This window comes from Mirounga leonina, unplaced genomic scaffold, assembly GCF_011800145.1.
Source record: "Mirounga leonina isolate KUSES-001 unplaced genomic scaffold, KU_Mleo_1.0 Mir_165, whole genome shotgun sequence".
NCBI classification, from domain to species: domain Eukaryota; kingdom Metazoa; phylum Chordata; class Mammalia; order Carnivora; family Phocidae; genus Mirounga; species Mirounga leonina.
This window is the reverse complement of record NW_023270415.1, coordinates 36,040,624-36,067,487: the sequence shown is the minus strand read 5'-3', so window position 1 is coordinate 36,067,487 and position 26,864 is coordinate 36,040,624. Positions and strand designations below refer to the sequence as shown.

Below are 26,864 nucleotides of genomic sequence, written 5' to 3'. Positions count from 1 at the left end.
AGGAATTTGACAATATCTAAATCCCCAAAATTTCTTAAAACTCAGTGACAGCTCCACATTCTTCAGTTTAAATCCATGTTTTGAAAAATTAAATAGCTTATAATGTATCATCTTTTCTACTAGAATGCCTCCTTGAACCTGAACATAGCTTTGTAATTCTTCAGCAAACTTATTTATAGATTTCCATATGATTGATTTTCATTTTCAGATTGGAAAGATGGGGCGTTCTCATGTCCCAAGCCCCAGTCTTTTTCTATTCCCATAGTTTGAATAGAATGTTTGAGTAGCATGAATTATACATAGAAACAATCCTTGGCAACTTAGGATAACACTTAGTCCAGCAGTAAATTCTATACCTAAGGCCTCAGATGAAAGACCAAGAACTTAAGTTCCTTGTTTTTTAAACTAGTTCTATTTATCTTGTTTATTTTTAAAAACACCAAAAGACAAAAAACAAAAGCAGTGATCCTCTGAATAAACAAGAAGGCAGGAAATAAAATTCTCAATTTTGATCAAAATGTCATTGGCATTTGAATTTGAAATAAAGACACTTGAAGTACTGATTTCATTTTAATATGGTGCGGCCAAATAGGACATTTTTAGGGGTTTTTTTTATTAATAATTCAGTGTATTAAACATTTCTTCCTAATATCCCTATGGGATCTAGGGAAACAACCCATAATCAAACTCAGTATTTGTTCATTGAAACTTATAAATTGTCCCAATAAACCAGAGTTAAAAGTCTCTAAAAAGTCTCATGTCAGTTCACATCTGTCTCTCTGCCAAATAAATTTGTTCCAAACTCAAGGAGCAACTTTCTTTTTTCAAGCTGTTTGAATTTTACAATTGTGAATAAGAGATTATAGACATAAACAATGAATATTGTACAATAATGTAAATAAATGGTATTTTGACTATTTTTCTTTTCCTTTAGTGATATTTCAGGAATAACATTATGTGTTTGGAAATTTCATGAGGTACAAATAGTAAGAAGTTGTGTGCAGTAAGAAGTTTAACAAGTTACAGTTGGCTTTTTTATATCACTTTCTTATTTACTGCTCTGTTCCCAATGCCTAGCAAAGCACCTAGCTTTGGGAGGTGAAAAATAGGTCATTATTAAATGAATGAATTCTAGATAATCAGTTACTTGAAAAGTCTTTTGAATGTTCAGCTAATAACTTGGCCATGTTATTCAAGAAGATACTTTCAGGGACACCCTTACATTTTCATAGAATCATTTGATAATTAAGCATAGATTCATGTTTAAGGGCTATACTCAATTTTGAAGTGAATTTCATGAGAGCAGAAAATCATCATACAAATAATACTCACTAATTCATCAAGAGGGGTTTTTGTTGTTCATCTTTTAAAATATTTATAAATAGGATCGTCACTCCTATGAATTTTCATTAAGCTTTAGCAGAGTTGGAACTTGTCGACAATCCCCATTTTCCCTACAACTTTATGTCTAAACTGAAAGAGAAACTCAGAAATCCCATTCTGTAAGGTGTTTATGGTATATATCTCTATGATCCTAGGTCATAGAGATAAGTGAATTACCCTGATGTACAGAAGACCAAAGCCAGAACCCAAGGCTCTTAGTCTGTACTCCTTTTACTGTGCTGTTTGGTTTTGTTTCCAGTGGCAAAAGAAAAAAAAAAAAATCCTTTGGACATTTCAGTCTATCTGTAATTGTAATAATTACAATAAACTTGCAAAAACTTTAAGGCAATTTTCAAGGCAAAATTAATAGTTTTTTTTTAAAATGCCTTTCAGCAATTTATTGCCTTCTTTTCCTCTATACCACTAACCCTTGCCTGTAGTAAAATATTAATGTACTGTAAAATTTGTGAAGCTCTGCCTTTTATTTTTGTACCTAATCAACTCTCTCTATAATTTTGTAACCAGGTGGCCCACCCTGAATTACCATTGCAAGCTATATGCATTAATAATATGGAAACTACAGGAATGAAATAAGCCTTTGAAAGTGGTTAGGAAGGCCAGAGAAAGAAAACTGAAATCCTTTTGACAAGCAGTGTCTGAAGCTGCTGACATTCCTTTAAAGGCTTTTTCATGTTGGCACACAGAGAGGCTTTACATAGCACACCAAGTAAAACCTATTAGCTGCCGCTCCAGTACAAGGGACTAACAGTTTTCCATGAGACCTGGAAAGAAAATGGACAAACTTTCCTATTGCTGACCTTTCAGTTTGAAGTTATGTTTTTGAAGTGTTGGATGAGGGAAAGAAAGACATAACTTCTTTTGGGATGTGTTGCTGGTCAATATCTACCTCTTTCATTTCCTTGAGAGCTGTGTATTGCAATGACATACATATTTTATAAATTATAGAAATAAAGAGACATTTTGAACCCTGGATCCATGCTACATAAACTAAAGAATAGTCAGAACATAGCAAGAGGGGAAAATGTACTATTTCTTTTGGTTACCTCATGTTTTACAATTTTGCAATAAAAACTTTTGAAAATGAAGCAGTAACCCCTCTTACTTGGCATTGAAAACAATTTAATGTAAATTTAAAAATTAGTTAACAATATCATTATCTAATACTCTTTTTTACTCTTCTAATTGCTATCAAGAATTTCAGATAATTATAATTTTTTTACAAATTAGTCTACAAATTAATAATGGCACAAAAGTAATCTTAAGTTATTTTGGTAGTAATAATATTTGTCAATAGAATCCTGTGGTTATCTTGCACGTATTTGTTATTTGCAAGGATTCTATTCTGTTAGTTATATAGGGGAAACCAACATAGAATAGTTATTTTAGAGTTAAAGCATGTTTGGGGAAAAGAAATGAATATAATTATCCTACATTAAAAATATACCATCATGCTGCCCCGAAGACCCACAGTATGTAGTTATGTTGTATGTGAAATAAAGAGTTCTTTCTGTTATTTCCAGTAACATACTCCACTCTGGTCTAGGCCCAAGACAGGCCTGCCTTATACTAAATAAATGTTATGGTACTTCATATTAAAGTGAGAATTAAGTGTGGGTTTTGGGCAGAGACTGATAGAGCATGTACAGATTGTTTTCTTAAAGGCCTTTAATTATGCATTTCAGACATGAAACATATATAGTATCACTGAAATTGCTAGTATATATATGAAAATAAAAGGGAAAAAACACCGTTAAATGTTGTATTTTGTGTTTAGCTATAACCCAGACATTCCTGAAACAAGGTATAAAACTTATGCATTTGTAATCTGCCTATCCAGATAAGACCTAAAATGATGTCTCTTCTGCTTTAAAAATGCCATTTTGGAGTTATTTTAAAATATCAACAATTATTTGTATTATTTTTTAACTTTTTAAAAACTTTTACATTAAATTTCATTTGTAAAATATGCAAAGAACAACCAAAATCTGGATATAGAAGAAAATTAAGGTAGTGTAAATCAGAAGTGCCTTGTACTTTGAGATGCTAAAAATGTCTAGGATGGAGGCCAACTGTTATTCAGTGGTGAAAGTCACTGTGTTTCAATGTATAGTCCTTGGGTTTATGGGTAGGCTGCCTCAGTGGTTCAGGCTCTAAAGAATTCAGTTAACAGGGACGCCTGGGTGGCTCAGCCGTTAAGCCTCTGCCTTTGGCTCAGGTCATGATCCCAGGGTCCTGGGATCGAGTCCCACATCGGGCTCCCTGCTCGGCGGGAAGCGTGCTTCTCCCTCTCCCACCCCCCCTGCTTGTGTTCCCTCTCTCGCTGTGTCTCTCTCTGTCAAATAAATAAATAAAATCTTAAAAAAAAAAAGAAAAAGGAATTCAGTTAACAAATTAAAGTCACAAAAGACTGGCCGATGGATGAGCTAAAATGACAACTTACCAGTTTACAGTAATAATTATAATTATCACAAAGAAAAATATGAATTATTTATGCTCAAGAAATTTTTGCAGTATAAGCCATAGAATAATCAGAAGGCTGTTTCTGAAGCAGTTGGAAATCTTGTGTCTTTGGAGCCATTATTTTTCAATAGCCTGATACTCCCAGATTTACTGCTAGCACATAGTTGAAATTGTACATGGTTTCATCTGTTAGGTTTTCCAGATACACACTCCTTAGTATTAAGTACCCCTCACCAAAATCTGCCTATTTGTTCCCTCTTTTCTAGACAATGTACAGTCAAAATCACCCATTTTTAAAACTTCCACTTATAATGTTAACTAACTTGAATTTAAATAAAATCTTGCAAGAAAAAAAATTAAAAGAAAGAAAACAAAACTTCCACTTACAGAGGATTTCTTTAGAATAGTGATGAACCTGAGACTTACATACCCTTGTCATTCTTCAATAGATTTGCATCCCCAGTTTCCCCAAGAGATACCCTCCGTCTCTTGAGTGTGTTATTGCTCCAGATGGCCAATCTCATCGATTACAAGCTAACTCCTTATTTAACTTTCATAAAGGTAAATTAGGTTTATAATATATATCTCTGAAGTTACTACATTTCAAATATAAAGTTTGGAGAAGATTAATAATAAAGATCAAATGGGAGAAAAGAGTAAATGTATTTCTTATTTGAAAAAAAATGCCTTTATATTTTACAAAAGCACATTTCCACCATGAATAACTTTAATCCCCATCTCCTGTCCAATGCATTCATTGATTTATTTGTGTGATAAATATTTATAAGGCTCCTGCCTTTGCCCAGCAGCCTTCTAGGATCTGGGATATTGCAGTGAACATCACAAAGTCCTTCTCCTACAACAAGCTTTATTTTAGTGGAGGAGGGACAGTCAAAATCAAATAAATATGCGCAAATATGGAAGGACTCAATAAATGCAGTGGTGAAAATGAAATAGAGCAATATGAAAGAAGTTAGGGATTGAAACAGGCGTGAAGGGGCTACTGTAGTTTGGGTGGTCAAGAAGCATCTTCTGAAGGGATCACATTTTAGTGCAGGTTTAAACAGCAAAATTAACCAGCAATGCAAAGATATGAGGAAATAGCATTCCAGTTAGACCCACAGCTAAATAACGTTAAGTTTTTGTTCCCGAAAGTTGTGGTTATAGGGCCTCCACCTATGATCCCACAATTAGCATTTCAACGGACTGTCCCAGCAGAGCTGTAGAAACATTCCAAGTTCCTGATCAATAGTTATAGTGTTTCTGCTAAAGACTGGCTCTAGAAACACTGGTGCCTTAGGATTATCTCAGTCAACATTTTCACATAGTCTTGGACCACTACTGCATTTATTTTATTGGCAATACAGGAGCCTTAAAACAAATCAGGATGTGGAAAAAATCATTAACATTCATCAGGCACTCAAGCAGCACTTTTAATAAAACTTGCTGCAGTGATGAAAATGTTTTATGTGTATATGCTGTCCAGAATGGTAGCCACTAGTTACATGTGGCTATTAGATACTTCAAATGTAACTAGTGCAACTGAGGAACTGCTTTTTAAATTATATTTAATTTAATTTAATGTAAATAGTACCATGTGGCTAACGGCTACCATATTGACAAAACAGGTCTAGAGAATTAATTTTAAATACTTGATCAGTGTTTTGGACCATACAAGTTAATTAATTCTTTAAAATTCTGAAGCCACACCTTTGGAGTATTATAAGAGATAAAATGAAATATATCTTAATCTATACTTTATTGATTAAACGCATATCTTAAACACAGTATACTTATAATGAATTAGTCATGTTGCTGCCACCACACCTTCTCATTTGTTTTTCCTTTGGCACAGGCTGAAATCTAGTTTTCTCTCCTTGACTTTAGAGGTAATGGTGCAATACTCTACATAGGGGAGAAACTGAACCAGAACAGTGTACAAAAAGCTATTAAATTGAAAAACACATTAGTTTCTGTTCCCTTGATATATTTTGTGTTCACAGTCATAATTTCCACCATTTCTGACTAGTAAGAAAAAGCAGTGATAGAATCTGATTGAGGAAGAAAAATCTGAAAGGATCTTCTGGGGAAAAAGTAGGTATTACTCGTGTACCAAAAAAAAAAAAAAAGGAGAGAGAGAAAGGATGAATGAATGATAGCATAAAAATATTGCAAAGCAATAGATAATCTATATTATTTGTTGGTCATTAACAGTAGAAAATATCTCATTTTTATCATAGCAATGAATATTTTATTTATGTATGATTGCTTGTTACTAATCTCAGAAAAAAAAACAAACACCTGCAGAAATCAGCTATGAAAGTAATAATGTTCACTGAGCCCCAAAATGAAATTACTATAGGTGGAAGTGCATTTAAGAAGGTTAATAGGAAAGAGGAAGAAAGACTTTCCCATTTCCAAGATTTTCCAGAAACAATATAGATTGTTATTCTAGCTTGGCAGATTGAACTCAATATATATAATATTTGAGAATGGCTTTTGGTAGTCACATTAATTTTGTATAAACTGGATCATATGAGACCTATTCAAACCACCAAAGCTAGTAATAATTACAATATTACCCAAGGCCATATTTTTTTTTTCTAGTCTTCAACTTTGGCTTTGGAATTGAATGAAGCAATGCATATTTTGTAAAGTTCTATAAGAATATATTGTAGGACACATTTTTGGTTATAATCAGTAATATACAGGTAATTTTTAAATTGTCAAATAATTGATAATTTCTGTTAAAGAGTTTGAGCACTAAAAAATAGGTGAGCTGGACCATATATCACCAACTCACATTATGCAGGAGATAACTCACTAACTCAGTTTTCCTTTCAGAAAATAATGGTGTAAATGTTGCCTGATACAAAAAAATCTGAGCCACAAATATCTAACATTTAGAAACATTGTATCAATAGCAATGGTTTTTTATATTGTTTTTATTTAATTTTGCATAGAGTATTTATACACTTGAAGTAAAAGGATTCATTTTTTAACTTTCATTTAAATATTAACCCTTTTAGTTCAATTAAAATAGTACTTTCTTCATACAATAATCAATAACTAAATTTTCAGGAATAGATATGTGGCATAAAGTGAGATTCATCTATATTCATTATGCTGTAAAATGAATTACAATTGCAAATTCTTTTTTAACCACACAATAAAATTCAAGAAAAGTTGAAAAGCTCTGAAACCTTGCAAAAAAGATAAATATGAATTTATTTTGGTCTTCATATATAAGCAGAAGACAGAAAAAATTAAATTGCTCAACTAAATAATCAGGTTTCCTCTCTTCACTTCCATGTGAATTTGAATCCTCATGAAGAGTTGCAAGCAGGGTTACATAGTCTCAATTATACTGGAACTTTCATCTATCTCCTCCAACACACAAGTTTGAAATGGGCATAGCAAAAAGTGAGCATTTGAAATACATGCTACATTGAGCAGAGGAATTTTTCCACATACTTAAATATTTTACATAAACTCATCTTTTTAACACTTCTATCTTTTATTACTCTTTAACACCTAATTTGCTTATTACTTATTATCTGCAATATTGTTTTGTTCACTTGATACCCTCACTCAGGAATCTGTTTCATTATTTAGCATTTACCACTTTACCTAACTCAAATTCCTTCTTTTCTCCAGGCACTGCCAACGTGCTTCCCTCCAAAAATCCCTAGGCTTTCTTTTCTGAACCTCCCCAGGTATAGCATAATCTGTCAGAGCCCTCTAATTCTCATTTCTTTAAAAAAAAAAAAATTAAGATTGTATTTATTTATTTGAGAGAGAGAAAGAGAGCACAGAGGGAGAGTGGGAGGGAGAAGCTGACTCCCTGCTGAGCAGAGAGCCCAGTGTGATGCTGGGCTCAATCCCAGGACCCTGGGATCATGACCTGACCCAAAGGCAGACGCATAACTGACTGAGGCACCCAGGCGCCCCATAATTCTCATTTCTTTTTACTTCATTTCCTCCTAATTTTAGTCCTTCATTTCTATACCTGTTTTCTTATATATTCTATTTCATTGGCTTGGCATTGGATGCCCCTTCAAGCTGCTATCTTTTCATTTCATACTGCATTCTGTGAAGTTGATTCTAGAATTGCCTCTCTTTCCTTAGTTACTACTCCACCCCTCCTAGAGCACCCATCTCCATCATCTGCCACTTAAACTTCTGGTTTTCAAACCTCATTTCCTCTTCTCCCAAAAAGATATGTCCTCTCCAGCCCATCATCACCCTCAGCCTGATGGAACATAGATTATTCTGTACTCTCCTTTGGTATGATGTATGCTAACTTCCTTTTCTATAATACCCCGAAAGTTTTCCTATGAAAGCCTAGTCAACACATCCTTCTTCACCTTCAGAAGCTTCTGAAATTCCTCTCAAATTGTGAATCTTCCAGCCAAGTGAAAGACATATTCTATCTCTTTAATGCAAAAATATTACCATGTTAAACTTCTGTAATTTGTCAAAACATCAAATTCTATATACTATATTTAATCTTCTGTTATTAGATTCCTTATTGCTTAGAATACTTTTCATAAATTATTTGGCCATCAGTAGTGGTTCAGGGCTCCATTATTTGACTGAATGATTAGGAAAGTTATTTACTTACTGTTATTTTGGAGAAGTTTCTCCTTCCCCTCCCCCCAGCGGTAAGCAAACAGTGCTTATTTGTATTTGTTGCACTTGCTAGAAATGAACCAGTAGACAAGTGCTTTCCATTTGTTAATGGTGATAATCTGACTTCCTTCAGGACTGCCTGAGAACTCAGTCATCACTAGTACATCGAGTTGTCTGTTGACGATTTTCTTTGAGTTTAAGGAAGGGCAGTTAAATAAACCACAGCAAAACATTGGCAACAGAAGGAATGTTTTCAAGAGCATATTAGCATAAAGCAATTAGGCAATGGTAATGAGGATTAGTCTCTCCTGTTATGGCAACAACTGCTCCCGAACCCTGAAACAGAGTCACTTAGGAATCTTTCAGGGTTTTTTTGCTCTGTAATTTCTTGGGAATTCTCTGCCCAATCTACTCTTATCTCTTAGGAGCAAACCTCTAATTCAACATAGGCCTTTAACACCTAATTTGTTGACAACTCACTTTGTGTCCCTTGGAAAGGAAAGAAAAAATTTCCCCCTGGCACATCTCCCTCCTGGGCCTCTGCCTGCCTTCTTCCGCGCCCTCCCCGCTCACGGCCCAAGCCTCTGCACTTGCTCACAGCCTTAAAGTGGAGTCTATTGATGACTCTTTACTTCTGTTCAGTGTGTTGTTATTATTTCTGGTTGTCTGCACTATCCACTTCTTTGAGTTCAGTGTGTTTCCTATTGTGATTGAAGAAGAAGCCAAAAAAAAATAATAATCCATAGCACTAGCTCAATCTTTGGCTCTTCCTATGTGATATCATGAAACATCTCTTTTCTACCCTCCATGGCATGAACATGTGCAGCACCCTGACCACCACTCACCACTCTACAAGATGCAATGGGAATAAATGGAAAGGTTACCTAAAGGGCAAGAAGAGTCCTTGGAGAATAGTTTTTGTTTTAAGTAAATATCCCTAGAGGTAGTGAAGCCTGAATTGAGTCTTTAAAAAAAGGGGAAGGGGGTGGAGAGAGAGAGAGAAAGCAAAGAATGATAATGATACTCATAGGAAAGAGGGTAACACATAGAAACAGGCTGGCAAATGGATCGTTTCCATACAGTGGTTGAAGTACACTGGTAGATGTGTGGTGCTTACAGGGGCAGTAAAGAGGGCCTGAGAAAGCCTTTCTGTGCGGATGCTTAAGTTAAATATTGACACAGCCCAATCCCCCCGCATCCGGGCCAAGGAAAAGATTTGCTGACATGTCCTCTCTCTTTCACTGTCTGATTTTCTCTTTGAACACTTTTCAACACCTAGTGCTGGCCATTGTGGCAGGGCTGAGGAGGAGTACAGTGTTTGAATAAGATAGATGAGGTGCATATTCTGATGAGAGACAGGGGAGTAAATAAACAAGATGATTTCATAGAACAATAGGTATTATGAAGAAAATAAAACATGATGAGTTGATAGAAAAAGATTGAGGAAAGACAACTTTAGATTGGGTGGTTAAAAACTAAATTGAGGGGCGCCTGGGTGGCTCAGTCGTTAAGCGTCTGCCTTCGGCTCAGGTCATGATCCCAGGGTCCTGGGATCGAGCCCTGCATCGGGCTCCCTGCTCAGCGGGAGGCCTGCTTCTCCCTCTCCCACTCCCCCTGCTTGTGTTCCCTCTCTAGCTGTGTCTCTCTCTGTCAAATAAATAAAATCTTTAAAAAAAAAAAAAAAAACTAAATTGAATACACTGCCCTATGTACCTTGAGTAAAAATTGCCATAAACTTTATTCAGCAGGAACGTAGTTTTTATTGTAAATGAAGCATCTTTCTTCAGGTCAAAAGTAAAGTGATGGTAATTCTTGATAGGTGTGCTAATGACACAGCTGTTTTCCGGCTCATTATATCCACTGCATGGTAGTTCCTATTTTATAGAGGCAGCAATAACAGCATTTCACAGTCTTTTGAAATTAGTTGTTTGCCTGCTCCCCTCTAGACTGAATGTACACTCTTAAAGAATTCATATTTTTGGAATCCAGAACTGCTAGTGTAGTGGGAGGAATGAAACCTTTCGTATTTTTCAACACTTAATTATATGATATGTGAATTGAAATTTAGATCTCTCTGCCAATATTCATGATCCTCAGATCCCAAAGGAGGGGGAAGAAAAGCAAAATGTCATAGTACTGTGTGGTGCGATTATATCTGGAATTTGAGGCTCCTTACCTTAAGTGCAGTGCACTGGTGAAGCATTTTTTAGTACACTGTTCTTTTCTGCATCATAACCATCACAAAGTGGTTTCTGAACAAGAGTGGATGCAAGAAGAAACAAGAAAAAAGGTAAGGACCTAAAAAGAAAACAGGGTCAGCATACACACATTGATTTTTCTCTTTCTCCTCAGATCTTTCTGTTCTGGGACCTAAGCAACATTTCTTTACCATTCATTACTCACATATATAAATGGATTAAAAACCATAAATATTTATGTTATTATGTGTTATATTATGCATGAATAATTACGAATTTTTAAGTTTCAAAAATTAGTATTAAGTCAGGACTTAATAAATGCTAATTAACATGAAAGTGATCCACATCTGACATATCACTTAACCTTTTGGTGTCCAGATTTTTCAATCTAAATTAATCTAAAAACAAAGGATTTTTTAACATTTGGAGACTATAAAAGTTATTGTGTATATTTAGCATAAGTAGTAAACAAAATATTCTGCAAATGCCATATCTCCCTTCCTTTGAAACACAAATATATTTTATTTATTAAAATAATTTACATTTCATTCTTCCTTGAAAATAGTCAGACATTAAGGAATATTCCAGAATTGTGAGTTTTGAAATGATTTAGAAAAGTCACCTGTTAATATGTTACTTCCTTCCTCTATTATCGTGAATCTGTGTTTTGAACATTTTTCAAAAATGTAGACACTATCCAAAGTGATTTGACCCATAGAGGTGGAAGAATTTTTCTTTTTTCCTTGTAGGTTCTTTGGCTGGTCTAATAATTAAACTGACATAAGACAGATTAACAGGAGAAAAGTAAATTTAGTTCCATATGTATGGAGCCCAATAAAAATATAAGACCCAAAGGCAAGCCAGGCAGTTGAAGCTTATATGACATCATGAGCTAAGGAATGGGATAGGAACCTGGGGCTTCAGAGGGGAAGAGGGTAATTCACAGCACATAAGAAAAGCAGATGTTTGGTAATTAGATGTTTGCCCTGCCATACATACTGGTTGTTCCGATAAAAAGTTATCTCTGGTAATAGCTCTATTTCTCCACCAGGGCTCCTATCTAGGTAGTTCAGGAAGAAGTAAAATTTTTTCTTGAACCTGCTGGGTCTTGATTGCCTTCAGCTCAAAATATCCACATGCCAAAGTGGCACATTTTGGGATGGCATTTTCTGCTCCCCTTCAGATCTATTGAGATGTACTGCAGCATTATTTCTCCCAGAATTACATCTGGTTAATCTTTGAAAATTGTGATGAGCCCTGAAAATTGTGCCTGAAAAATCATTGCAGAAATTCGACTGTCTTAGTGAGAATGTGTATTTTAGTGGTTGCTTTGAACAGGTTTTCTCCTAAAGTTTATATACCAAAAGCCAGTTTGTGTCAGCTCTTGTGATAAGATAATGAAAGCTTCCCAGAATGGCATTGTCTTTGCCAGATACATCTATTAAGCATCCCTTGGAATTTTTTTTTCCTCCAAGTTATAATTTTACTTTTTCTTTCCCAGTGTTGAAAAAGAAATATAGCTAATTAAATGTAAATGGCCTTGTTCTCTTTCTTTAAATACTACAATATAATTCTTGGTACAGGCAGTAAATTTGAATGCAATAGTGTGAAATCAAATTAGTGCATTTATAATATATTTGTATGGTTTTATAAGGTGTGATTTTTTATTTTCAGTTCACATATGCTACTTTTGAATGGAGCATGAATTACACTTAATTAAATGGCACGGACATAGTTTTGTTTCTTTTTTAAAGCATAAAGATGTTGGTTGTAGCATTACTTACAGTAACAAATTTAAATGGTTAAAATGGGGGTGCCTGGGTGGCTTAGTCAGTTTCTGCTCTTGGTTTCTGCTCAGGTCATGATTGCAGGGGTCTTGGGATCCAGCCCAAGCCTAGCTCTGTGCTCAGTGGGGAGTCTGAAGATTCTCTCTGCCCCTCCCCCATCTCTCAAATCAATAAATAAATCTTTAAAAAAATAAAATAAAAATAAATGGCTCAAATGGAGGCTTAATAATCTTACATTTGCTAGCCAGAATACTATTTAACAATTGCAAATACTTAGTGATAATATAATAATATTTTATCATAAAGGAATTGCCTATGTATTTTCAGGTTTTTTAAACTTGAGTATATATTTTAAACATTTTATTATAAAAAATTCCAAAAATACAGAAAAGTTGGAAGAATGAATACATGCACCCTTAATATCTAGATTTAACAATTTTAACTGCTTGCCTGTATTTTCTCTGTGTGCGTGTGAGAGAGAGAAAGAGAGAAAGCAATGCAACATGCATGCCCAAGTTTTTGGTGAAACATTTGAAAGAAAGGTGTTGATAGCAGGAAACTGCATCTCTAAATACAGGATCTAGAGACTAGGTAGAGCGTCATGAGCACAAAAGGGACCTGCAATGGATGTGCAGGGGCTGGAGACAAGGGCCGAGTTCAAATTCCATTTTAGATGCAGTAGGAGGCAAATCGGTAGCTTTGAGTTGGCACTGCAGTCTGTGAAATACAGTGGCGGCTCGGAGTAGGATGGTGACAGTGATGATGGCAAGGAATCAAGAGTTCTGAGATGCTATTTCCGAGGTGGGGAAGACTGGAGGAAGCCCACAGTCGCATGGCAGGCGAGGGCTGAGAGAGCAACTGATGCCTTCTGGAAATGTTCAGCTTGGACACGTGAGGCATTCACAGATTTCCATCAAGTTTTTGGTTAAATAACAAATACGTATATTAGAAGAGAAGTAAAAGTAGATCAGGTCTACTAATTGGCTTCTAAAAAGAAGTCTGAAAATAGCACCCTCTCCTGAGAGTAGATCCATAACCGATCTTCGTATTCAGACAGCAGGAGGATAGAGTTGTCAGCAAACAATATGCCTGTAGTAAGACAGAATTTTAAAGGGAATTTAAAAAAGCAAACCAATTTCTCTTGTATGTTATTGTCTCATGGTGTACATCCTGCAGTACTCTGTATTTGTTATCTTTGTGAACAAAGTGGTCTGCCTGGGACTCTTGCTACATGGAAAGAGAAATCTGTGTAAACTTGTATCTAAAGGGAAATATTGGGGTTTAAGTAGGAATTCCTCTTTGATAGTTTTTAAGCACTATTTTTTTCATGAGTTGATTTTGCAAATGTGCTAGTTTTGACTATTTTTAGGGTATGCTTTCACCCCTCCCACCCCCTTTTATAAGGGCTGTAGCCAAAAAAGGCCAGTAGCAAGATAGAAACAACAGATTTAGAGCTCAGATTCTTCTTTCTTTCCCTTTACACCGAATGCCAAAACAAAACCTACATTGTTTGGAAGAGTGAAACAAATTTTTTTTTTTCCTGCATGGTTCAAAGACCTTTATATATCATACCTTTCTAAATAATGGAATATATACTAAACATCTGCCTGTTCAAGTGGAACTTGTGTATTCTTGTGAAATCTGCATAGCTTTTGACTTCTAAAAGGATAACTTACCTTTACTTTGTCCTTTCCTCCTTAAATGTGTTTCCTTTCAAGAAATATTTAGTAAGCTTCTACCATGTGCAAGACATTTTTCTGGAAATGGGGAACCACTAATGAACAAAGACAGATATCTTTGCCATTGTGGAGCTTATATTCTAGTGGAGAGAGAATGAACAATAAATAAAACGTGTACTGTGTTAAACAGTAATCAACATGGTGAAGGGAAATAAAGCAAGGGAGGGTGAGATTGAAAGCACATGTGGGTGGGTGGAGTGAGGGAATTCAATTTTAGATAGTGTGGTCAGAGGAGGTTTCACTTAGAAGGAAAATTTGCATAGAGACTTAAAGAGCATTTTAAATATCCTCTCTCTATGAATCGTTCACAAGCTCAATTTCTGAAATGGCAATCTAGAGTGACTGTGATATGTTTACAGCCTCTGTGACAGAGTGCTTGCTAAATTATTTGTACCATTGCTTTCTACCACTATGAGAACGTGTGGATAAGTTGAATAGAAGCACAACCTGAATATTGACGATTTATATCACTCTCCGCCAAGGCTGCTGTAAATGAGAAATCATTCTGAATTCACCTATGATTCCGTATTACTTTCTGAATTTTTGCAAATTGACTATGCTTATCTTGAGGCAAAATTTCCATTTCTTCCCATATTAGTGGCAAGTTGAGGTTGTGTTCCTATCTTCACACAGCAGCATATGTCTGTCCCAAAGAAGCCACTGGCCTTGTCTCAGTATTAGGGAGATAGAACAATGTGAAATGCTTCTCTGAGAAAAATTGGAATATAGTTCAGGCTTTTTTTTTTTACCTGATTTTTTTCTGATCTTTCAGCTCAGAGAGCTTTCAGTTTCATTGTTCCATTAATAATGATGGTCAGTTATTTCTTTGTCCGAGTCCATTTTTTATAATTTTTGGATATCTATTACAATAACTTAAGAATATTTTATGTGGAGGGGCACCTGGGTGGCACACTGGTTAAGCATCTGACTCTTGGTTTCGGCTCAGGTCCTGATCTCAGGGTCTTGAGATGAAGCCCTGCATTGGGCTCTGCACTCAGCATGAAGTCTGCTTGAGTTTCTGTCTCCCTCTCCCTCTGCCCCTCCCACTCATGCTCTCTCTCTCTCTAAAATAAATAAATCTTAAAAAAAAAACAAACAAAACAGTATTTTAGGTAGAGATTGGCATAGTTTTAATACCCAGTTAAAAGCTCTCATAGTTCGAAAAAAAGATGCTGGCTTTCTTTTAAATTATCAGAATAGGGGCACCTAGGTGGTGCAGTTGATTAAGCCTCTGACTCTCGGTTTTGGCCCAGGTTGTGATCTTGCGGTCCTGGGATGGACTCCTGTGTTGGGCTCTACACTCAATGCAGAGTCTGCTTGGGTTTCTCTCTCCCTCTTCCTCCACCCCTCTCTGCCATGTTCTCTCTCTCTCTCTCTCTCAAATAAATAAATAAGCCTATAAAAAAATAAAAATAAATCAGATCAAAATATCATCTGCTCACATACTATTAGCAGTAAGCCCTGGATCTTCATGCCCATGTTAATTTTCCTGGATCAATTTTTTTCATAGAATAACTTTGTATTTTAAAATCAGTTTAATGTGTCTGCTATATGTGAATCAAGATATGTATTAATTCCAGGTTAGCTGGCACCATAAAAATTATCAAGAAAAGGTTAATAACATAAGAAGATATTGGTAGAAAAGAGATGCATGGCTAGAGCCATAATATGGCTTAAATCTGAAGAGGGAACAAAGAACAGCAGCTAGAACTGTAAACAGGATTGTGAAGGAAAATAAAATAACTAGTTTCAATATAATTTTAATGATAATAACAGCCAACTGTGTGCCAGGTCCTCAGAAAGTCCTTAAAACAGTAATTAGGGGTGCCTGGGTGGCTCTGTCCGTTAAGTGTCCTATTCTTGATCTTAGCTCAGGTCTTCATCTCAGGGTTTTGAGTTCAAGCCCTGCACTGGGCTCCACTGGGCATGGAGCCTACATAAAAATAAAATAAAGTAAATAAAATAAGACAGTATTTATACTATGAGTCAGTTATTAGTTTGTAATAACTCAATGACTAGTATCTTGACCAGGATAACTGTTATTAAGGGACAGAGCAAGAATAGGATACAAACTTAGAGCTGTTAATTAAGCTACTTCCTTCTTTTTATAAAAAAGTTCGTAGAGAAGACAGCTCGGGATAACTAGAATGAAGTACAACTATCCAAAGATTCCTAAGAAAATTTTTATATTCGGATTGGTTTAGACAGGAAAAGGTTCATTTTTATCATTTCACCTGAAATCCAAGAATCCCCAGTTGATTGTGGTGTGTGAATGACTATATGAATAACTCACAAATCCTAGAAAATCTAGTCAGGCTAAACTATTGTAAGCCAAAAGATTGGGAAAGCCCTATAATAAATCACTCATTAATGTCTAAGTAGGGGAAATTGGAAGTATTTTCGTGAAACATACTTATCTAAGTAGTACAAATATGTGATCTCCAAGTGAAATGTTGTTTGTAAATACAAAATTTTGAAATGAAGTGAAATGGTATATTTTAAAATATACCGAGTTTTTCTAATACTAAAGCACTTGGATAGTCTTTATTCTGAAATTTTCCATAGAAAATAACTGAATGTCATCAGGAATAACATTTTTTTGGAAGTTATTTTTTTTTGCCATTAGTAAGAATTTATGGTGAAACATATTGTATGCAAGCTAGTGATTAATTCAACAACATTTATAAATACTTCCTATGGGGGGCGCCTGGGGGGCTCAGTCGTTAAGCGTCTGCCTTCGGCTCAGGTCATGATCCCAGGATCCTGGGATCGAGCCCCGCATCGGGCTCCCTGCTCGGCAGGAAGCCTGCTTCTCCCTCTCCCACTCCCCCGCTTGTGTTCCCTCTCTCGCTGTGTCTCTCTCTGTCAAATAAATAAATAAAATCTTAAAAAAAAAAAAAATACTTGCTATGGGGCAAGTCATGTATTTTCACTAGATATAAGAGTAGACACTTTTTACATAAAATGACTGATGCTATGATTGAGTAAAGTCAGGATATTGTGAGAGCATATAGGAGAGGCAGTTGACCCAGATTGGAATCACTGTGATGATTTTTTTCAAGATAACTTTGTTCATTTAGGGTGACCATATAATTTATCATCCAGACCAAAATATATTTGAGGGTGAAAGAGGACACTACTTACAGTTACAGGGGATAATGGGTATAATGTGGGCATAGCAGGAGGGATGGCCTCTTTATTCCATCCCTAACATTTTAGGTGTGGAGATCTAGTATATGTCTGTAAATGTATACAAGTCCAATGCTGCTCTCTTATTCAGGAAAGTGACTTAATCCACAAATCTGGCAGTGATTTGTCTGTGCTACTTCTGTTTTTTTCCATCTAAAAGCCCTGGAGATAATGTAAAATGCTAAGGTTAAATATTTTTATATTATCTTTTAATCACATTGTATGGATTAAAGATTGGGCGGTTAGCTACAAAAACAATTGTGATCACTGTAAGCAAGTTGATTAGCTGTTTCTTTGATGGTTTTGGTGTGAGACAGTGAAAATGATACTAGTTTAGTTTTAGAAGGGTTACACCATTGCACAGGGAAATGCCATGGAGGCCTGCATGTTTGTTGAGAGATGCTTTTGCTTGGTTTGCAGGACCAGTGGTTTTGGCGAGTGAGAAACAACAGGGTGATGGATGGATACCCCATGCAAATTACTTACTTCTGGCGGGGCTTGCCTCCTAGTATCGATGCAGTTTATGAAAACAGTGATGGGAATTTTGTCTTCTTTAAAGGTAAGGAATTTTTCACATGTCTTGCTCTGGTGTATTTTGGTCATTTTGTCCAGGGCTCTGTAGCACACATAGAGATGAATAAGTAAAACCTGTTGAGTGAAGTTAGGTAGCTAATTCATCTTATGAAAGGAACTGCATATGTTGACTAGAAATATAAATGAAAAGGAAAAAAAAGAAATATAAATGAAGTAAAGTCAATGATAATGTTTAGCTCTCTAATTTATGTTTTCTTATATGGCATTCTCATATATAAGTCAAATTTAGAAGGCATTGTGTGATTTGTTAGAATTTTTTAGATTTGGCTTAAAATATGAAAAGAAATGAATGAATGAATTGATAATAAAAAGCCATTTTTCCACTAACTAAAGGTTTTTGAGGTTTTTTTTTTTTTAGAGTATTTGGAGTTACTTTCTGTTTTTATAAAATGAAATCTATTTTACTTCTTATTTTCATATACAGTATAATCTCTTAAGCTTTACTTGATTTATTATGTTTGTTAGTTTCCAGTAAACTAAGAAATTGCTCATAAAGGCAAGGAAAACTCGTAAGTAGGAAAAAAATTCAACCAATTAATTTCACCCAATAAAATTTATTGGTTGTTATTTATCTAAGTGACAAATTTTAATTGCACAAATACTAACTGCCTGGCATGCAAAAGTAAGATTACCTGGTAAAATGAACTTATTCGGGGCACCTGGGTGGCTCAGTTAGTTAAGTGGCTGACTTCAGCTAAGGTCATGATCTCAGTCCTGAGATTGAGCCTTGTATTGGGCTCCATGCTCAGCAGGGAGTCTGCTTCTCCCTCTCCCTTTCCTTCTACCCCTCCCCCTTCTTGTGCTTTCTCTCTCTCTCTAATAAATAAATAAAATATTTGTTTTTTTAAAAAGTGAACTTAGTCAAGTGCCTGGTAGTCCATCCTCAAAACTTGCTTCAAAACAGTAAGTCATAAATCTGTGGGGGGAAATGCAGGAAAAAGAAAGAGATTGAGTTGGAGGATTGACAGAATTGTGAGGAAAAGATATAGGATTAGAACTACCCTACAACTCAGCAATTGGTATTTACCCAAAGGTATTTACCCAAGGATACAGAAATACTGATTCGAGGGGGCACATGCACCCTGATGTTTATAGCAGCATTATCAACAATAGCCAAGTTATGGAAACAGCCCAAATGTCCATCGACTGATGGAGGGATAAAGGAGATGTTGGGGGGGGGGGCGGGTGTAGCAAAATATTACTCTACCATCAAAAAGAATGAAATCTTGCCATTTGCAATGATGTGGATGGAGCTGGAGTGTATTATGCTAAGTGAAATAAGTCAGTCAGATAAAAACAAATTTAAGACACAAAACAGATGAACATAAGGGAAGCAAAAAAAAAAAAAAGGAGAGGAAATACTGTTGTATTTCCCACATCTTAAACCAGGGATTGACACTTAACTATAGAGAATAAACTGAGGGTTGATGGAGGGAGGGAGGTGGGGAAGGGGCCAAATGGGTGATGGCATTAAGGAGGGCACTTGTGATGAACACTGGGTGTTACATGTAAGTGATGAATCACTAAATTCTACTCCTTAAACCAGTATTATACTGTATATTAACTAACTAGGATTTAAATAAAAACTTGAAACAACAAGCAAAAAAAGATATTTGAGCTGAAACTGAGAACTAGAGTGCAGAACATATCAATTGATTGACTGATTGATTGATCGATTGATTGACTGTATTAGCCAAGAACTTAAAGAGCTGAAAAGAAGTTTAAACAGGCATGGAGGTAGAAGGAAAGAAAAGGGGATCTTAACACCTCAAAAAAAGCTATTATTCCCAGGTTCAAACTAGATGAATTTATAGTAATGATGAGGATAATGAAAACAATAGAGTATGAGAAACACTTGCAGTATTTTAAGTGAGATACAAACTATCCATATAAAATGAAAGTGTATACCTGGGATTTATTTTATCTTTACAGACTGTTCCTGGAGGAAAGAGGGGGGTGTAGTACATTAGTTTTAAGCACATAAGGATTCTGTAATCATACTGCCAGTTTTGAACACTTAATAGCTGTATGAACTGGGCAAATCACTTAGTTCTCTTTGTCTCAGTTTCCCCATCTGGGAATGGGGTTAGTATTACTCCCCATCTCAGGATTAGCTTGAGGACTAAATTAATTACTACATGTGAGGTGCTTGGCACATACAAGTTTTCGATAAATCTCAGCTATTGCTATTACTAGTATGGTTATTGGTAATTTATTGCCCTCCTGCTGTCTACAATAAGCATATAAATGAAGTGGACATGCATTGTACCACTGTGGACAAAGAAAGGATACCATATAAAGGTTCTGAATCTTAGGGGCATGATATTTGGAACGAAATTACCCTCCCTACACTCTTTGTTGGTCCTATGAGCAGTAGCAACAGAAACAAAGGAAGAATAAGCCCAAGGTAGCTTTCAGCTTGAAGGCCATCCCAGGAGGCACCGTCCCACCACAGGATCCTTAGTGCTCTCTGACAAAACTGCCTGAGCAGAAACTGCCATAGTCGTAAATCAGTGTTCAACAGCTCTTTATTGCCTTAGGGCCTTCTCACTTTCATTCATTTTGCTCCTCTCACCCATTCGCTTGTGGAATGGGTAAGCTCCTTTTCATTTTGCAACAGCCAACAGAAAAGGCACCTCCTCAGAATGTCCCTCTCCCCATCCTCTTTAAACTAGAGCGGAGGGGGGTGGGGGGATGGGTTAGCCCAGTGATGGGTATTAAAGAAGCATGTACTGAATGGGGCACTGGGTGTTATACGCAAACAATGAATCATGGAACACTACATCAAAAACTAATGATGTAATGTATGGTGATTAACATAACATAATAAAATTTTTTTTTAAATGTAAAATTAAAAAAAAATAGTACCTTCCAAATTGCACATGGAAACCACAACTTCCAACACAGCACATGGAAAAATCTGAAATTACCTACAGCATTCAAATGTAAATTTCATGAGAGATTTATCCATAGTTTCTTGCACACTACTGTATTTTCAGTTCTTAGAACAGTGCTGGTGCATAGTCGGTGCTTAACAAACATTTTAACAAAAACAATATGGGTGAATATGATTTGACTTGGTATGGTGTTTCTTATGTTAGGATGCTAGCAATAGGAGTAACTTTGTTTCTTGTTACATATTTATTCAACTGCTAGAATGTTGGGCTTGTCAGTGGTCTCTCCTGATGCACTGCTAGTATCAGGAAATGCCTAATCTTAGAACTCTTGTCATTCCAAGGATCCTGCTGTGATGCTTCCTTCCTCCACTTTTCTCTCCACAGTTCTTTCAGGTAAACCTTCTCCAAACCCAGCCATGAATATGCAACTCACCTGTTCCAAATATCTTTGCCTTTCCAGAGGGAGCCAGAAGCTCTGGGTAATCCAATAAGACCACCCCCTCTTCTAGCATTCACCTTACCACTGGCAGGGGAGTTAAGAGCTCCAGAACGTGGGACTTGAGTTAATACACCACTCCCTTCACTTCCCCCACCACAACACCACAATCACAATCAAAATGACACCATCTCAGCCTGCCACCATCTATTTATGACCTTTATCACCTCAAAAAGTATAGCTTTTCTGAGGAATCAAATCATTCCTCATCCTAAGACTATCCTCCTCATTTTGCTATATGGGCCATAAAGCAGTCTAAACTTCATCTCTAGCAGTCCAATTTCCCCTCCTTATTCTAAATCTCTACATACCATCTCAAAACTATATATTTCACTTATTTATTGTTTATCTGTATTCTTCTTACTAGACTATCAGCTCCATAAGGGCAAAGCCTTCTCTCCCCCATTCTTTTTCTTTTATACTGTTGTATTCCCCATATCTTAAACCATGGGTTGACAGACTTTTTCAGTAATGACCAAATAGCAAATATTTTAAGCTTTGCAGCCCATACCATCTCTATTACATACCCTGTTTTTTAACCTTCAAAAATGTAAAAACTCTTCTTAGATCATAAGCTGTACAAAAATAAGCATTGTTCATAGTTTGCTGCCCTCTGTTTTAAACAATACCTGGAATATAGTAAACAGTAGACAAAGATTTACTGAATGAATAAAGAATAAAATTCAAGCCCTAATCTGAACCATTTTCACAGACAGCCCTATCAAAGTTAGTCTCAGCCTGTCCTGGCCATACTGGACCATTGCTACTAATGGATTTAAACATTATTCTTCTTCAGGTTGCTCTTTCCTTTAGCCTTTTTTACCTTCAATTTCTTTTTCTTTGTCTTTCCCTTCTTTCCCTTTATGTCCTTTATGTTTCTTCTCTTCTTCTAATCTATACTATACAATAGTACTTGTACTTAACTAGCTTTACCTTTTATTCACCGTATTTAACTAAAGTCCATGTTGGGATATAAACCTATTTAATCATGCATTTCCTAAGTGTACTCAGTATTAGCCTTATTTTCATCTTACCTAAGAATTTGAAGGTATGCATTTCAATATAAGTAAAAATGAGTGTTTAATTATAAAGTCTAAATACTATCTTAGTAATATAAAAATAGGCATAATGTTATATTCAAATGAATCTTTATAAATATCTTAAGAAAAATGGGAAGCCACAGATCCAATTAAAACTTCATACTTTGTCTTAATTTATATAATTTTTAAAACTTTGGGTGAAATTATATGTGTGCATATATGTCATATGCAGTGGGAGTTGTCAGTATGTAAATTATGAAAACATGAAAATGTAAGCAACTTGTCCTCTATAAATGTGATCAGTTCTATATTCTTAATAGAATCTTACTGCTTTTCAGTATGTTAAAGTGTAGTATATCAAAATATATTGATGTGTCCTCTGCTTCCAGCCACAATGTAATAATAGGGATCAGATTTATCCTACCACCTAAACCCACCAACAGTTGGAGAAAGCATATAAAACAATGATTTTCATGACACTGGACAGCAAGAAACAAAAGGTAGTAAACCTGAGAGTCAGGAAACAAAGAGAAATGAGCCTGGAAATTGTCCCAGTTTCATGTTTGGGGAGAGTTTCCAGGCTATAGAACAAGATAGTGGAATCCAGGTGGTGTTCAGAAGACTGTCTCAGTTGAGAGGAACAGAGCTGAGAATCAAAGGATAACAAGGTGGCCTCAGTGCACAGAGCAAAGCAATGCGGAGGAGAGAGCTGCACAGAGTGCAGACACAGAAATTAGCAGAGGAACCCCCTAAAGTATGGGAGGAAGAATTGGTCAGCATATGTATGTAGGGAAACTACTGATGTATAGAATAAGAATCATTTAATAGGATGAAATAGGACAGTTCCTGACACTCACACAGCACTAACAGTACTGATTCCCACCAGCTACCTCTCCATGGCCATTGGATAGAACACCGAAAAGGGTCTTACCTCAGTAATGGGAATGCTTATCCTAGAATGTTCCACTCCTACCTAAAAAATCTTCAATGACCTGAAGCAATCAAATTGTTTCCAAGTAACAGTCCTAGGACAAAGCTCAAGAATATTTCTAAGGTTACAAAAATATTCACCCAATGAGGTAAAATTCACAGCATCTGACCTCTTGCATAAGCGTGGGGACAGACAACGATGTCACATATCAATTTTATTTATTATTGTACTGGAGATTTTATGTAGCATAATGAGGCAAGATATATAATAAATAAAATGATATTCACAGACAGTATGACTATCCGTGTTGAAAATTAGATGCAGTCAATGCATTATCTCTTACGGACAAGTGAATTTAGCAAGGTTGCAGGATATAAGACCATTATACAAAAAGTAATTGTATTTCTCTATATTTTCAAAAACTGGTGAAGGGTCTGAGATTTTACCCTATTTGTAAGCTCACTTTCATGGATGTTGGTAGAAACACAAGATTCCTAAGTCAGAGAAGAAGACAGAGACAAAGGCATTTGTATGAGTCCCCTGAGCCCCTGATTCTCAAAGGGTGTTGTGAAGAGGACCAGGTGAATCCTGTACATGTAATCAGATGCATTGCAGGAGAGGAACCACAAGCTTAGAGAACCTAAATATTTCATAATGAGCAGTAAGCTTGTTTAAATTTTATCCCAAAGGGAGACATTTTCTTTATTATAGTGGACAATAAGCACATCTTTTTCCTTTGCTGTGGAGGAGACACACTCTATAACCCAAGATTCTTGCTATACAAATATCTTTGAAAATATAGTCCAGAACAAAGGCAGTCATTGCCTCTGTTCACCAGACATGCTGAAAATCAAGTGACTTATGGAAAATTGTCTCCCATCACATAGTAGGAAAGAATAGTCAAGAATTAAAAATTAAAAAAAAATTACAGTAGCATCAAAAAATATTAAACACTTAGGGATCAGTCCAAAAGATACATGAATGACCTCTACACTAAAAACACAAAATTTTGCTAAACGAAGTAAAGAAGACAAATAAATGAACAAATATATCTTATTAGTTCGAAAACTCAATATTGTTACAGCTCTCACCAAATTTATCTGTACATTAAGTGCAATAACAATCAAAATCCCCACAAGGCTTTTTGTATTAATTTAATCACGCTGATTCTAAAATTCATGTGCAAAATGCAAAAGACCTAGTATAGACAAAACCATTTCTAAAACACTAATTGACTTGCAGTCTTATTTGAAAGCTACAGTAATGAAGACAGTGTGGCATTGTCATAAAGATTAAAAAAAAAATCAGTGTAACAGAATACAGAGTCCAGAAACAGACTAAAAAACAGATGGACAGTTTCATACATAGCAGAGCAGCTCCCTCGCTGCGATCTATTGAAAGTCAGCCCTCGACACAAGGGTTTGTAAAAAAAAAAAAAAAAAAAGGGAATTAGAGAGATGAAAAAAAAAAATGGAGAAAGGAAAAAGAGAAACCAAACAAAAAAGAAAAAAAAAGAAAAAAATCAGATGGACAAGTAATTCTGACAAAAGTACAAAGGAAATTCAGGGGAAAAAATAATCTTTTCAACGAATGATGCTGAAACCATGGGATATCCATATGCAAAAAAATAAAAATAAAAAATAAACTCTAATCCAAACTTTGTACCATATACAGAAATTAAGTGGTCCTAACTTAAGTAGGAGTTATAACTGTAAAATGACTAGAAAAAAATAGGAAATAAATATATGTGACTTCAGCTTAGGCAAAATTTCTTGTTTGATTTCAAAATCACAATCCATAAAAGAAACATTGATGAATTGGACTTTATCAAAATTAAAAATTTCTGCTCTTCAAAAATACTTTTAATAAAAAGATATGCCATAGACTAGGTATATGCAAACCATATATATGATGAAGGGTTTGTATCCAGAAGAAATAAAGAACTCTCAAAACCGAAAAAGAAAACAAGCAACTCAATAAAAACGAGCAAAGGATTTAAACAGAAACTTCACCAGGGTTGATACATGGATGGTAAACAACCACACAAAAAGATGCTTACCAGTATTAATCGTTAGGGAAATGTAAATTAAAACCACCATGAGAGGGGCACCTGGGTGGCTCAGTCAGTTAAGGGTCCGAATCTTGGTTTTCGCTCAGGTCATGATCTCAGGGTCGTGAGATCAAGCCGCACATGGAGCTCTTCACTCAGTGTGGAGTCTGCTTGAGATTATCTCCCTCTCCCTTCCCCACTCCGCTCGTGAGCTCTCTCTCTCTCTCTCTCAAATAAATAAATAAAATCTTAAAACACACCCCCACACCCACACAATGAGTTACTACTGCCTACTTAATAGAATGGCTAAAATTAAAAACACTGATCATGCCAAGTGTTGAGAGTTCCTTTAAAAAGTTAAATACATAGTTACTGTATGATCCAGCCATTGCACTCTTAGGTATTTTCCCAAGACAAATGAGAACATCTGTCCAAAGACATCTATACAAATATTCAAAACAGCTGTATTTGTAATCACCCCAAATCAGAAGTAATTCTAATATCCTCAACTGGTGAATGGATAATCAAGCTGGTATATCCATATAATGAAATGCTACTTAGCAATAAAAAGGATGAATTACTAATTTACACTACAACGTGGATGAAGCTCAAAGTAATTATGCTCAGTAAAGGAATTCAGACAAAAAAGAGTACTCATATTAAACTCTAGGAAATGCAAACTGATGTATAGTGACAGAAAGTTGCCTGAAGGCAGGTCAGAATTGAGCAGGAGGGAATACAAAGGAGCATGAGAAAACTTTTAGGGTGATCAATATATTCGTTATTTTGATATATTTATATTTTGACAGATATATTATATACTGAAATAGGTGCTATTTATTGCATGTTAATGGTACCACAGTACAGCTTTACTAAAAAACAGCTTTACTAAGGACGTCAGTTTATGTTGGAATAGTTTAAGTAACTATTTCATAAATTTAATAGACTGGCGACTGTGGGTAGTAAAAGTTTACTCCTGCATTATTCTACAGCATGTTAATTATGAGCACCCAAATTAACACTATGCTGGTTTCAGTCCCTTACTTTAACTCAGTGATAATTAAGCAGAGTGTCCCCATATAGCAGAGACGCCTCATTCCCAGCAACCTCTCTTCTTGGCTGTATTTCTAGTATCATTGAGAATAATAGAATGTGAAACTAACTAAATCTTAATATAGAATTAATCCATTTACTGAAGATATATTTAAAACATATAATTTCAATTTAGTCTTAGAATTTACTGCTTACAATGATTATTAATGTATTTTCTAATAAGTATTTATATTGGAATGACTATGTAAAATATAGGTTGATGCCCTCATTTGAAATAATTTCATCATTGTTATTTTATATTGCTTATCTATGTTATTTTTACTCTCTATTCTAATTTCCCTACTCTTATTTTTGTCTATTTTTTAGTTATGTTGTACTATGTTATCACATAATT

At 35.5% G+C, this 26,864-nt stretch overlaps 1 protein-coding gene and 1 long non-coding RNA gene across 2 annotated transcripts in view; both read left to right on the top strand.

Moving 5' to 3' along the window:
• MMP16 (matrix metallopeptidase 16) overlaps positions 1-26,864 on the top strand; it is a 278,540-nt gene that overhangs the window by 220,494 nt on the left and 31,182 nt on the right. Inside the window, exon 7 of the mRNA XM_035011485.1 lies at positions 17,830-17,968. Within this exon, the coding sequence (XP_034867376.1) occupies positions 17,830-17,968 (139 nt within the window). The remainder of the gene's footprint in view (positions 1-17,829; positions 17,969-26,864) is intronic.
• LOC118014993 lies at positions 4,270-6,009 on the top strand. Its single transcript, XR_004680469.1, has 2 exons — positions 4,270-4,425; positions 5,894-6,009. It is a non-coding gene; the product is annotated as an uncharacterized LOC118014993 (long non-coding RNA).